Here is a 14992-nt window from a genome sequence, read left to right as displayed (position 1 = left end):
AACACGTAGTCAGTCGCATTTCGCATAAAACTGTAACTTGTAACTTGTAAGTAGATTAGGTTATGTAGGCAATAGGCATGTCCTGTATGTGCCATGTAGTGGTAAATAAACGTACTACGATGTACGAATCGTCATTATTGCGACGACAGTCGAACGAAACGCCAATTACTACACCGAGTTAATCGATATATTATTTGAAGGTTATGTTAATCTTGTTTTGATTATAAATGTATACATTTCACCTCCACAGCACAAAATATTATAAATTATAATAACAATAAATATATCAATAATTGTTATGATGATGCTCGTAATACTTTATCAACTAAATTATTGTTTTGACGATACTCGTAACACTTAATCATTTTTGTACGCTTGTCATGATATTTATGACAACAATTTATAATTATTATGCAATTATTTAAACGTCCGTGAACAGTGGACTGTGCTCGTTTTAATAATTAATTTGTTTCGCATTGTTTTTCACACATTATGTGATTTCAATTCTTAATTTTCCTTGTGTTTTGATCATATTATATTCCTGGTCGACTTGAAATGTCGTACGTTTTTAGACAGTAATGTTTACAAGAAACGATAGGTGTTTTACGTAGAACAGTATTTTATTCAAATATTGGCGTTTTGTGGTTTTCAATATTTGCCTAAAAAGAATACCTACTATGGCGCTCGCTCAGAGTTTAAAATATTATCAGTAATTCATACATTTACTCATGGTGTCTCAGATGCAACGGGCATTTGCTCAAAAGCTTACCAGCAGCAAGTATGTAGTGTACTAATGTTGAGTTTTTATCTGAAAGCCATTAAGTATACATTTTATTTTAACTTTTAGTGTCAACTCATCACCTAAATTGTCAGAAGATTCGGCGCCTTATAATGCTCATACAAATCCAACAAACAATGATCAAAATACTTCTACCAGAGTAGATGCTATCATACCTACAATTGTGGAGCCTGTGGATTATGAAAACTATATTCACCAACATCACACTTGTGGTGGCAGTAACAGTATTGAGAATGATGATCCTCTAATGGAATTTCCTGATGGATCAGACGATGTAGATGTTTATGTTTTGGCACGTAAAGTGCGTTCACTGATACCTGCAGGTCCCGAAGAAGATATGTATGTGTATTGAAATCACATTAAATTTTTCAAACAATTACATTAATTTTTTCAAATTTATATTTTTTATGTATTCAAATACAGCTCCAAACTAGCGCCTCATGTACGTGACTTTGTTAGAGCTTACAGTCGAGATTGGCTCGTTGTTGATTATGTGTATAGACAAACAAATACTGTTGAAGATGACAGATCAAGTTTATTAGCTTATGAAGATTCTTGGATTCCTTCATCTCGAAGTAGTACTTATAGTAGGACTTCAACAAATTCTGCATCTCAACGTACTCAACAACGTCAAATTTATAAAAATGATCATCATACTTATGTAAAATAAAATAATAATTGTTTATTATAATTATAGATAAATAATTAGAAATTTTAATTTATTTTCAGTCCCAACAACCTAAAGATCTAATAAAACTCAGCAATAAAAATTCAAGTTCTACAAGCAATAGTTCAAGTAATGAAAATACGTTGGTATCAAATAATATCAGTGGTGGTTCATCTTCGGCTACAGATCTGATTAACACAGCTAATGATCCATTAATTGGAACTGTATTGCAACGATTACCCATTGATACACTTGATAGGTTAAATGCAGTGGCACGACAAGAAAATAGACAAGTATTTATAGTTTTATCACAAATATAAAAATCAAGTATATTTGACTTGCAAATTTTTAGATTAATTTGAGTAGATACATAGAGTAATTTTTAAGTATTATATCTAATTAATCATTAGTTTATACTAAAATTAGTATTAAAACCTACAGAGTTGGTGAGTTGATTCTCTTGCTAGTTTCTAATCAAATAATGAAATAGTTTGCTTATGAAAACTTCTATGTTGATTCAATAATATATTCATTCATTTTTAATACCTATATTAGTTTTCCCTTTAATTATATAAATGTTAAATGTTTCTCATCTATGATTTTGTTATTAGTTGAAGACATAAATATTTACAAGAAATTAAATTGTTCTTGATTAATAATACATTAATCCCTCATTCTCTGCGGTGGAGTCGATGTTAACATTTTATTAATGCAATAACATTTTATCATTATTATATGAACTCTGTAAATAATTTATTTTAGAAAATTGTAAATAATTGTTGTTATATCATTAAGTACAACTATACAACCATGTATACACTGTCTGCACAGATAAGCATTACATTATTACTAGTGCCGCATTAATCGGGTGTGTTGCGTGTGTCAAACATACGGGCCTAGGGCCCCAACCTGTAAGGGGGGGCAATGATAAAAATTTTCAAGAGGGGGGGAATTAATTATATATTACAGATAAGCTACATAAGGTGCCCACGGACTAAGATATCATAGATCATGGTATCTATATTTCTTATATAGTCTATTCAAAATAAAAAACACAGTCAGCGGCCAACTACTGCGCATGGGCGTAGCTTAACATTTAACAACATAGCAGGCATACAGATAGGTTAGGAGAAATGGGTGTTGTCTGACCGCTGTTTGACGTAAATTGGTCGTCGCCGACTGTGTTTCTTATTTTGATTAGACTATAGTTATTAAGTTATTTCATAAATTTGTTCAATTTTTCAAATTTTTAATTTGCAACTGTAGATATTTTTGAGATTTATATGTTGTCATTTATTTTTAATTATTACAAATAGTTTATTAAATAATATACTAGCCAATTTGGATTGTATTTTATTTATTATGAAAGCATATTTTTAGAAGTGATCCGAGAATGATACACTTTTGTTTTGTTACGATTTTTTTCTATGCTTATATTTTTGTATTTAAATATAATTGTTTTATCTTAACTAAATACAATAAGGACAGTAACATTCATAACATAGTAGTGTCCAACATTGGGTTAAAGTGTCATGTTCAAGTATCGAGATTAATCGTAACATTAGTAACATATTATGATAATATTATAAAAATATTTTATTATTTTGCATTTATTTAACTAAGACATATAAATTAAATAAAAAATGTTAAGCTTATCTAAAATGTAAATTAATTTTATTTTCTTATTAGAATAATTTATATGTTTCCAAACTCATATTTATAGTACTATAGGCCTCTAGATTACATTAATACACTATTTCTTTAATATAACACAAATACAAAAATATTTGGCATTTAAAATAAATGTATAATATATATTATTAAATAATATGATGGATATATATTATTAGATAATATGATGGATTATAGTAAAATATTTCAAGTTATTAATTTTAATATGCATATAATTAACTTTTATAACAATAAAATTGTTTTACATAAAAAAATATCTTCCATAATTATATTGTGATAAATTTATCCCAAATATATTATAGGTAATTTACTAATATTATTGGTTTTATAATCTGTCATTGATCGACTTTATGTTTAATTTAATTTTTTGATGATACTTGTTATTATTGTAAAGTATATAACATATTAATTACAAAATTGTGTTAGATATTATTTTTGTAAAAATTCACTTATCTTTACCCTATATATATTTAATTTATAAATATTTAAAATTTTTTTTCTGTAGAAGATAATAAATCATATAAATAACGATTATTGTTTTATTCTAGAACCGTTTATTTGGCTCATATTTACCTGTTAAGACAAGGCAAAAAAGCAATAGTTATATTGAATATCCGATTAAGCCACCTGTACCACGTGAAATTGTTTCTAATCGTCGAATTCTAGTCAAATGTCTACAACTTGAGTAATTTATACTAATCAATATTCATAAATAACTATTTTAAATATATATTAATATTTTTCTATTGTTTAAAAATTAAAAGGTGCTCTTTAGAAATAGAAACTGAACCTATATATGCTCATATGTCATTATATGATGTTCGACGTCGTAAAAAAATGTCAGAAAATTTTTATTTTGACTTTAACTCATCTACTACTGCTGGTATTGAAATTGATACAACTACACGGAGTCGTACTTGTGTACTTGATATAGATGGCACTGGATCCATATCTGGAGATGATTTATTTTTAGTCATTAGACTGGAGAAACCGTTACGAGGAGATTCTGACTCTGTTATATCTGCTTCAGATTCAACAGCATTTTCTAATAATGATAAGGTATATAATTTATAATAAAATACCAAGATTAATATATTAATACATTTAAATAATTTAGATTGATGTGAAATCAAGTAGTAAATCAACTCAGCACCATCATGTTAAGTACCGTATGCCTTATGCTTGGACTGCTGTTCATTTGGCAGATGTAATTTGCTGTTCTGGTGGTTCAGATAGCCTTGATCGTAATAGTTCAGGAAGTGGATCAAATAGTTTAGGTTAAAAAAATTTATTAATAGATACTAATTTTTTATTTTAATTATTTAAACAATTTAATATATTAATATTTACGATATAATTATGTATAGATGGTAGGTTTGGACTTAGTGAATTTGATCGATTTCGTAAAAAATGGACTGCAACTGGTGGAAATAGTATAGATTCTAATACTGCTGTTCGTAGAGGGTCACTAGACCGCAGAACTAGTTATTCAACAGCGACTAACAGCAGTGGAACCCTAAATACTTCGAATACTGCTGATAATCGATACAGTTGGTCTTCTGATGAATTTACTACTGAAGTATTCCGTCCAGTTACACTCACTGTTAATGGATTTTTCAAACAAGTATATCATTTTTTATACTCTACTTGTTTAATAAACTTTTATACTCTGATCCGTACATTGCATATCTTTGCTTATCTTGTAGATATTTATATTAAATATAAATATGTATAATATTAGTTTGATATTATTGCAATAGTATTATACTTATTTATTTTAACAATCAGAATTCTACTGGTAATTTTGCTTAACATTAATTTATTAAACACTTTTATAATCTGAAATATTCTTACATAATTCAAATTATTTATGGATTGTAAATATGTACTTTTTTTTTATAAATATTTTATGTCAAATTTTGTAGGAAACTGATAAACTTAAAGATGATGATTTGTATAAATTATTACAAGAATTAAAAAAACCATCAAGTTGTCCGTCAAAAAAATTAAAAAATGTAAATGGTTCTTTGAAATTAGACATATCTCCTTGTCCAATTGATGAAGTTAAACAGTGCTTAACTGCAGACTTAATACCATTATTATCATATGATATAGCCTGTAAGATCATATTATTTTTTGTATTGATGATTAAAATGTATTAAAATAATTAATGTTAAATCTTACAGCTGAGGATAAAATTCGACCAATTAGAGAAGTATTGGAGTTTCCACTGGCTAGCTGTCGTGTTTCAAATCCTCACTATGTGTATCGTAATCTACTTTATGTTTATCCCAAAGAATTAAACTTTGCAGGAAGAACAGGTATTAAATATTTTAAATATGGATTTTTATTATTATAGCGTTAACGAAGGTTTAATGCAAAATTAATGTAAAATTGAATGAAATAATTAAAAGGTTCTGCTAGAAATATTGCTGTTAAAGTTCAATTAATGTGTGGTGAAAGGCAACCACAGGATGCAGCATTTGCTATATTTGGAAAATCATCAAGTCCTCGTTTTGTATGTGAAGCATATACAACTGTTAGCTACCATCAACGTTGTCCATCTTTTTATGATGAAATTAAGATAAAATTACCAGCTGACTTAGATGATCGCCATCATTTATTATTTACATTTTATCATGTAAGCTGTCGTCGCCGTGGAACCCTTGTTGGTGGTCAAGATAGTCATCAGCATCGACCACAAGTTGCACCAGAAACACCAATTGGATATACAGTAAATATTTTATTTTTAATATTTAAAAAAAATATTATTGTATATTTATATAATAGTATGTCATATTAATTTAATGAATGTTTCATTGGGTTTATCCTTATACTTTTTTACTTGTTTTTTGCTTATCATTTTGAACTTAGATATCTATTTGATTCCAATTTTAAGATATTTACATAAATAAGAATATATTTATAAATTGTAATATTTAATTTTTAAAGTTACAGGAAAACAAAAAAAAAATTATTTATTCAAAATTATAATAATTGTAGCTTTTTATAGACTAATACTAAAAAAAAATATTAGATTGTACAAACATGCTATAATACCTTGTATAAGTAAAAATGTTTAACACTGTTTTTTTAAAAAAAAAATTTTAGTGGTTACCTCTATTAAAAGACAGATGCTTAAGTTCTGGAGAAATATGTTTACCTGTTGCATTAGAACCACCACCACCTGCAAATTATTCTTATATTACACCTGATGTGGCATTACCTGGAATTGAATGGGTAGAAAATCATAAAGGCTTATTCACAGTATTTTTGGAGCCAGTGTCATCTATTCATCCTAGGGTATAATATAATAAAATATATAATTATTATTAAAATATGTTAAATATAATTTATTTTTATAAATGTATACTGTATAATGTATTGTGTATTTTATCAATATTATTTATGCAAATAGTACATAAGTTAATATGCAATATATTTTTTAGGATATTCATTTAAATAATTTTTTTAATTACTGCTCTGTATTGGAACGTAACCCATTACCAAGACGAGTTGCTGAATCAAATATTGAAGCTGAACTAAAACACAGGTAAAATAAAATCTTTAAATAACTGTTTTAAATAATAATTTTATCATTATTATTATTATTATTATAACAATATTTTAGTTGGTTTATCTATTTATATTATTAACTTGTAAATAAAAATCTTCTAAATATTTCATATAAATTCTGTAAATTTGAATCCAATTTATTTGGTATTTTAAAAATGTATTTTTTTGATTTTTTCAGAATTAGAATTATTCTATTCCTAAATTTATTCATGATGTATGACAATTTTTTTTCCCAATGGAAGAACACCTTTGCACGATTTCTTGCCTATCAAAAACATCTGAGAAAATATCTGCAATCGTCTTTTTCGACCTTAGTATCTTTTAGCTATTGCCCTATTCCAGATTTAATCAATGCTATTTACACTTTTTCCTAACCTCTCATAGTTTGTCAACAACTTTGTCAACTTTTTGAATATTCAACTTTTACTGACAGGACTCGTCACAAGCAGCTCCCCAATCTCCTCGTCCTTTTGACAGGGCCAAAGGTTAAAGGGAGTTCAACTTTTATTTTGTTTCGCAAATATTCTACTGTCAATATAAGCATTTGTCACATTAATCAGTCTGTTAGACTCACTCTCTCATATGTTCTACATTTAATACTAGTTTTTTTTATTGTTTTTGTTAAATGTATTTTTATACTAGGTTAATTGGTTTATTATTTTCTACACATACTACTACATAATACTATTTATTCTTACTTTTAATGAGTTAGGTTTAGTTTGTTTAGTTTATTATTTAGTTGAATAAGAATCCTCGTACAGGTTTGAACATTTTTATATATTTTATAGATTATGATGACTTACTGTATATATTAAGATGGAATATTTATGTATATTTTCAATTATTAAAAAACCTTATTAATTTATTTTTATAGAATTTCAAATTTGGTTCGTTGTCAAATCGATCCACTTATAGAATTTGTACCAGTAGTGCTCGATAAATTGCTTTCCCTATTAGTAGAGATGCCTGTTACTCAGCATCAACAACCTATGAATTTGGGACAAATAATATTTCGTACTCTAGCTGATTTGGTCTCAATGACAATGGTAAAATAAAAGTAAATTACATTTTTTTTGTATGTAATTTAACACATTTTTTTAACGCAGAGCCATTCACAAGGTCAGCAAATATTATCTACTTATGTACGTTATCAATGTTGCTGTTGTAATGTTGCTGCAGCAGCAGTAGCAAACGCTAAAAATAATACAAGTGAAAGTGAAAATGATGCTTTTTCTGATGGGCAAGAATATTCAGAAAGGCTTGATAAATATTTTCGTTTAAGGTATTATTGTTAAATGGAAATTAAATTAAATATTAAAAATGTTACTAAATAATTATTTCCTACAGAAGTAACAGTGATCCAGACACATCAAAAAAACCTTGCTCTTCGCCACTTTTGGATGGTAATACCTTTGCTGCATTTAAAAATAGTGGGTTGGACAGAGCGTGTAGCATGAAAACTGGTTTGTAAAATCAATCATTATAATTTTTTTTTGTAATAAAACATTTAATTAAAACAAACAATTTTTGCTTAAACAAGCTGTTTAGTGTTTAATAAAATTTAGTTGGACGTAGTAATTTTTTGAATTGGGATTTGAATTATTTTTAAGGTCGCTGTCAAGGGGGTATTCCACCATCACAATTTGAAGAGCAACAACATCAGTTATTCTATTCTGATCAAAAGAGATTGACTTCTATCAAAAGTGTGCACGAAGAATTAGCATTACAATGGGTAGTAGCAACTAGTGCTGTTCGTCGGGATGCTGCGGCTAACAATTCTAGGTTAATTATTCAAAATTGTTTTAGGTTTTTTTCAAATTTAAATAAACAATACTTGTTTTTTAGATTTTTTTTTGATGTTATAATTAAAAGCATGGCTGTTTCATTAGCAATGGTGCCTGGAGGATTAGATGGCGATCGTAAAAATCGTTTTAGTGATCAATTTTTTGATGATATCTCCACATTATGCACAAGTTTTGCTCTAGATATTGTATCCAATTATGAAAAAGACTCAAAGGTATAACCATACAATTTATAAGTATATAGTGTATACTATAATTATGTGTATAGTGAAGATTGTCTAAGTAGGTTTTATCTAAATATAATATTATAGTTTATACATTTATAATAAGCTAAATAGTTAATTCTAGTAAAAAAGTTACTTTCAAAGTTCTTAATGTTAAAGTTTAATATAAATACAATCAGACATCAGTAATATTGTTTAAAAAAAATTATTTTATTTCTAGCAGGTGAACATAATCAATTGCAATTTAGCATGGTTTTTGCATGATTTGCTATCTTTAGCTGACAGAGGATTTGTATTTGGTCTGATAAATACATATGTGAAAACATTATTTTCAAAACAGCAAAGTCTTCTTGCCCAATTGCCATATCATGAAAACTACTCCACCTTGTCTAGTCTAAAAGTAATTGTATTTAAATATCAATATATATATTGGATTGTTTGTTCAATTATAATTTTTGTGCATTTAATATTTATTTGAATTGTTTTATTAAAGTTTTTAATAATATTTTTTCACAGTTGGACTTTTTAAAAATTGTTTGTAGCCATGAACATTATGTGCCATTAAATTTGATTAGTAATAATTTTCATAATCTTTCACCTACCTTCTCTGTGGCGTCTACAATTTCAAGCCAATCCTTGTCAATGGCCAGCAACACCATAACAACCGCCACAGAATCCACAGTAAAAGAATATTCTGAATTATCATTAGGATTTCGACGTCATCATTATTTAGTTGGCCTAGTGTTATCAGAGTTTGTCACAGTTTTACAATGTTCTAAAAGGTAAATTAATATATTGTTACTTGATGACTGTATGAATTTATTGGTTAATAATTGTTATTTTTTAAAGTGATTTAAAAGTAAAAGAAAAAGTGGTTGATTTATTATTGGGTCTCATGTCATCTCATGATACTCGTTATCAACAAGATAGGTGGTCGTCTAGACGCAAAGCATCATCAAGGGTTGCTCTCATGTATCTGCCATTATTAACAGCTGTAACCACAGATTCATCATTTCTCAATTTATTACAATTAGATTTTGAAAATAGTAATGATGTGGTTAAAAATAAACTTCAAAGCAGCGAAAATGAAAGTGATTTTGATTCATATTATGTTGATGGTTATAAAAGTAATAATTAAAAATTATATTCAGGGATTATTCTCATGAATAATAATCATACTTTTAATAAATTGCAGCTCCAGAAAAAAATACTGATGAAAATGTGAATGCCATTTCGGCGTCATCATTAATGGGTGTAAAAAATACCACAGCATCTTGGTACAGACAAACAAATAAAAATAACTGTCGTAAACCCAAACTGAACGTAGTTACATCCACTAAAGTTCTAGCTTGTATATTATGGGTATTGAAAAATCTAGACAATGATATAATGCAAGTGTGGTTAGCTGAATCATCTCATCAAAGAGCTCAAAATACATTGTCAATTTTAACATTGTGTATTAACCGTTTTTACAATAACTCTTACAATTACAAAAAGGTTTTAGTTAATTTTACTTGAATTTCACACATATTTAACCCTATAATAGTATATTAAATTTGTTATATATTTTTATTTAATTTTAGGGTAATCATAAATGCGTGAATTGTAATTCTCAACCTTCATTTACATCAACTATTAATTCTTCCCAATCGGCTCCCAGTGAGACATATAATAGTAATGATAGTAATATGTCAACAACAGCTTCAACCACATCATTATCATCTACATCCCAAATGTCGACTACTGATGATGTAAAATCCAGGCTCGAAGATGTTATATTAGGTCAAGGATCAGCTAGATCTGAGTTGATGCGCCGAAAAGGTAATAAATCTTAGTTCTTTATTTTTAAATTTTCAGGTATCTCAACGTAAATTAAGGGATTTTTAAATTTATGTTTATTGAAATAATCATTGATTTTTTAGCTGGACTTGATGCTGGTAATGGTGCTACCGGCACTACTAGTAAAGTGAGATGGAGAAAAGACCACGTATTAACATATAATAGACCTTCATCATTGCAATCTTGTTCCTGTAATGTCGATTGTCAACTACAACTCGATAAGATATTTGGTACTAATCAAGATCAACCTGATGTTGAATTAGATTTAGTGAACGAAATTGGTTTTATAATACTTGATACCATTGAACAAATCATTCAGGTTTATTTCTTTAATTAAAAAAAAATTATATGTATGAAAATCTATAAATTTATATTTATCAGTAACATTGGTTTTTAGGTGGCTTCTTTGCCAGCTGGCTTAAAAAATTCAAATCCAGTCCATTGGTCGATATATCGTGTTTTCAAATTGTTGCTTCGAGCTATGTCTACAATTACTGCTAATGCTACAACTAATAATCAACAAAATACTAATAATAGTTCTACTAGCTCAACATCAACAACGGCCGCATTACAATGCATGTTTGGTACACAGAGATCAATGGTTGCAAAGTTTCCCGAAATTTTATTTGGAGATGGTCAAGACGAAAGAGATCTAGATGTCAACGATGATGATAAAGAAGTCGAATCCTACCACTTTTCCACCAGCAGTCCATCATCTAATCGTTGTGCTAATCTTATATTGATGCTATTACGCCATTGTGCAATAAAATCGAGTTCAATAGGAGTCCGAGCACAAGCAGCTGCTTCGTTATATTCATTGATGCGTCAAAACTTCGATATCGAAAATGTATCTATATTAATCACTAATTCTAATGTTAAATAAATATTTAAATTCTTCTAGGTGATTTTGAAATCACAATTTTTATTAAATAGTTTTTGGTATTTTATTGTCAACTTTTGGTATTATTACATAAAATAGTTATTTGAATAACAACTTTCTTTAAGATATGAGATTCAAAAATACAAATTTTATTATAATTACTACTTAATTATTTTTACATAGTATGTTACATAATATATATTTTTTTTAGAATTTTGCACGTGTGAAAATGCAAATAACTGTGGCATTAAGCACATTAATAGGAGGAGCTGGAGCATCATCAACAGCTGCATGTGAAAGTAGAAAAGAAGGGTTATGTTTCAATGAAGAATATTTAAGACGGGTGTTGAAGACAATACTTTTATATGCTGAACGGGATTCTGTTGAATTGCAAAACACTACATTCCCTGACCAGGTGAATCTAATAATAATAATACAATTTTGTTTAAACGTTTTTTTAAACACCGATTTATTTGATTTTAAATTATAAATATATACACAACTTAAACTTGTATCTTATTATGACACTTTTGGTTCTAATTAAATATCTATGTTAATTAGGTAAAAGATCTGGTATTAAACTTGCATACAATACTTTCTGATACGGTTCAAATGAAAGCATATAGTCAAGATCCAGACATGTTAATGGATTTGATGTACCGTGTAGCTAAGGGATATCAGCAGACATCATCACCAGATCTTCGGCTTGCATGGCTTGAAAACATGGCTCGTAAACATAATCAGGTTTGATTTTAATTAAAAAAATGTATTTATATTTTTAAAAGTAATAATGATAAATAATTATTATAAATTAGTAAACACATAGTTTGTGTTTCTAATCGATAATCAAAAATAATCTTTTTGTAGAGAAACAATTTTACTGAAGCAGCTATGTGCTTAATTCATGGAGCTGCATTAGTCATTGAGTATCTGACTACGACAGAAAATCTTGATTTAATTGGATGTAGAGGGGCCACATGTCTAGAGTGTGTATCGCCTAATGTGTTGGAAGAATGTGCGGTTTCAGACGACGTTATGGTTGTTAGTCAAGCGGCCGATCAAGTTTGTTTGGGCGATGAATTCACTGAAATTGGACTTGTGTCGTTGTTGGACAGAGCAGCAGAATTATTCCAAAAGGTTAAAACAATATTTTATTTTACTATACAAAAATATAATTTACAACCAAATTATAATTGTAGGCTGGTATGTTTGAAGTAATGAGTCAAGTGTACAACAAAGTCGCAATACCTTTAATAGAAAAGACTAACGATTACAAAAAGCTATCGGATACATATTTGTAAGTATATTTACTCTTCATTGAAGTATAATACGACAAAATACATTTATTAATGGTATTATGAATTTTAAATAGGAAATTACACGATGCATATGGTAAATTAGAAAAGTTACAGGGTCGTCGGGTATTTGGGACGTATTTCCGTGTTGGATTTTACGGTGCCAAATTTTTTGGATCTGATGGGTTGGATGGTGAGGAATTTGTCTATAAAGAACCTACACTTACAAAACTTTCAGAAATATTTGGACGTTTACAAGTAAACTACGATTTATAAGCAAAACAATTATGAGTATAGAATAAAAATTTTATTGATGTTTTTTTTAAATTATAGAACTTTTATTCTGAACGATTTGGTGAAGATTGTGTGACTATTATCAAAGATTCTAACACAGTAGATGTGAGTGTACTGGATCCAAAGAAAGCGTACATACAAATCACATACGTAGAACCATACTTTGATGCGTATGAACGGCGTATGCGTGCCACACATTTCCAAAGAAATTTTAACTTAAGTAAATATTATTGATGCATTAAGCAACTAATGTATGTATTTTAAAATATTAAACATTGTTTTTTTAGAACGTTTTGTGTTTTTCACACCTTTTACTCCCGACGGTCGAGCACATGGACAACTAAATCAACAGTACAAACGTAAGACTATTTTGACCGTTGCGCATCATTTTCCCTATTTGAAAACCCGAATTCGTGTACAAAGTCGCCAAACTATTGTTATGGGACCTATAGAGGTGGCGTTAGAAGACTTAAAAAAGAAAACTGACGAATTAGCACGTAGTGTCCGTCAGCATCCGGCTGATCCAAAAATGTTACAAATGGTCCTCCAAGGGTGTATAGGTAATTAGTTAAATGAAAATTTAGATATGTCTCAAGATTTTTAATCTTACGTTAAATGTTATTAATTATAAACAGGTACTACTGTTAATCGAGGGCCTATGGAAATGGCTACAGTGTTTTTAGCTCCACCACGATATGACAAAAATACTAATGATAGGAGTCCAGAAGTCTCAGATGAATGTTCTGTACAACCACCACCACCTAGATTACAAAACAAATTACGACTATGTTTTAAAGATTTTTCCAAAAAGTAATTTTTTTATTTAATTTTGTATTGATTAAGGATTTTGTTGTGGCATTGATGTGCATTATATTTTATTATGATGATATACGTACATTATTTATTCAGGTGTGCTGATGCTTTGGCGAAAAACAAAACTCTTATTGGTCCCGATCAACGAGATTATCAACGTGAACTTGAACGTAATTACCGCAGATTTACTGATCAGTTAGCTCCACTTCTGATAGCTGCTACTTCATCTCATTTTGGTAGTGGTGATTCAGGCTACAATAATTCAACAAACATACGTGGACCTTATGGCCTCCATCATAATGGTGGATGTAGTAACAATACTCAGACATATGATGATAATAATGATAACCAAGATGAAGAGGATGATACAACGATAACAAACATTAGTAATGGGGGGAATGAGATAATTACCCCTAACAATATTAACGGTGATTCAACGTTTACAATGTAGATGTTATAAAATTATCTATAAAATATGTGGATATTTTTAAACATAACGTTTGTGTAAACAAAGATAATCGAGTACTTATTTATTAATTTAGTTTTACTAATATAAGACTATCATAGTAGCACTTACATTTTTTTAAACATAGACATAATGAAAACCAAAGGATTTTTTTACTTATTTATAGTGTGACTTTTTATAACTTTAATTAGAATATTTGTGTGATTTATAACTATTTATTTTTTAATATAAACTATATGATATCTATCTTAAAATATTTGTTCTGCTATGTTTATTTATTTAGTCATGATATGAATGTTTTAGGTATCTATGGAAATAAAATGTTTCCCATGATCGGTACAATACAATTAACTTCATATATGGATAAATTATCTTAACATTTACAGTGAAACCTCTGAACAGTATATACTCTTGGTCACCGAAATTTCATCCGCCATTTGGGCGGGTTAAAGTTTTAAAATTTATAAAGGGAAAATGTGTGCGATGAAAAATATGACCATTACTGCACAGAATTTTGATTCGATAAATATGCACTTTTAGTAAACAATCAAACTCAAATATTGTCATGTTGATATTGATTTAAAAAAAAAAACTGTTCAGTTTTCAGTTAATCGTATGTACTGAATGGGCCAAATCATAAAATAG

The 14992-nt window shown here is 28.4% G+C and overlaps 1 protein-coding gene across 2 annotated transcripts; it reads left to right on the top strand.

Annotated features, from left to right (window-relative positions):
* Positions 1-333: 333 nt before the first annotated feature.
* Positions 334-14542, top strand: LOC113555784 (dedicator of cytokinesis protein 7). Of its 2 annotated transcripts, none has more exons than XM_026960318.1 (34): positions 334-778; positions 848-1138; positions 1223-1460; positions 1529-1759; positions 3707-3843; positions 3923-4217; positions 4276-4435; positions 4526-4782; positions 5084-5276; positions 5345-5479; positions 5573-5892; positions 6270-6461; positions 6608-6711; positions 7609-7780; positions 7841-8016; positions 8082-8197; positions 8345-8516; positions 8580-8751; positions 8984-9160; positions 9277-9542; positions 9610-9887; positions 9956-10257; positions 10344-10581; positions 10683-10918; positions 10997-11446; positions 11691-11894; positions 12041-12223; positions 12347-12616; positions 12679-12776; positions 12852-13032; positions 13108-13288; positions 13356-13628; positions 13704-13878; positions 13978-14542. In XM_026960318.1, the coding sequence occupies exons 1-34, from the start codon at positions 729-731 to the stop codon at positions 14330-14332; spliced, it is 7278 nt and encodes a 2425-aa protein (XP_026816119.1). In that variant the 5' UTR covers positions 334-728; the 3' UTR covers positions 14333-14542. The 2 variants fall into 2 exon arrangements, with proteins under 2 accessions (XP_026816119.1, XP_026816118.1); XM_026960317.1 differs by having other exon boundaries at positions 729-778; positions 8981-9160.
* The last annotated feature ends 450 nt before the right edge of the window (positions 14543-14992 follow it).

The sequence above is a fragment of the Rhopalosiphum maidis genome, chromosome 3, assembly GCF_003676215.2.
Source record: "Rhopalosiphum maidis isolate BTI-1 chromosome 3, ASM367621v3, whole genome shotgun sequence".
Lineage (NCBI taxonomy): Eukaryota > Metazoa > Arthropoda > Insecta > Hemiptera > Aphididae > Rhopalosiphum > Rhopalosiphum maidis.
The sequence above is the reverse complement of the archived record's forward strand: the minus strand, read 5'-3'. Positions and strand labels throughout refer to the sequence as shown.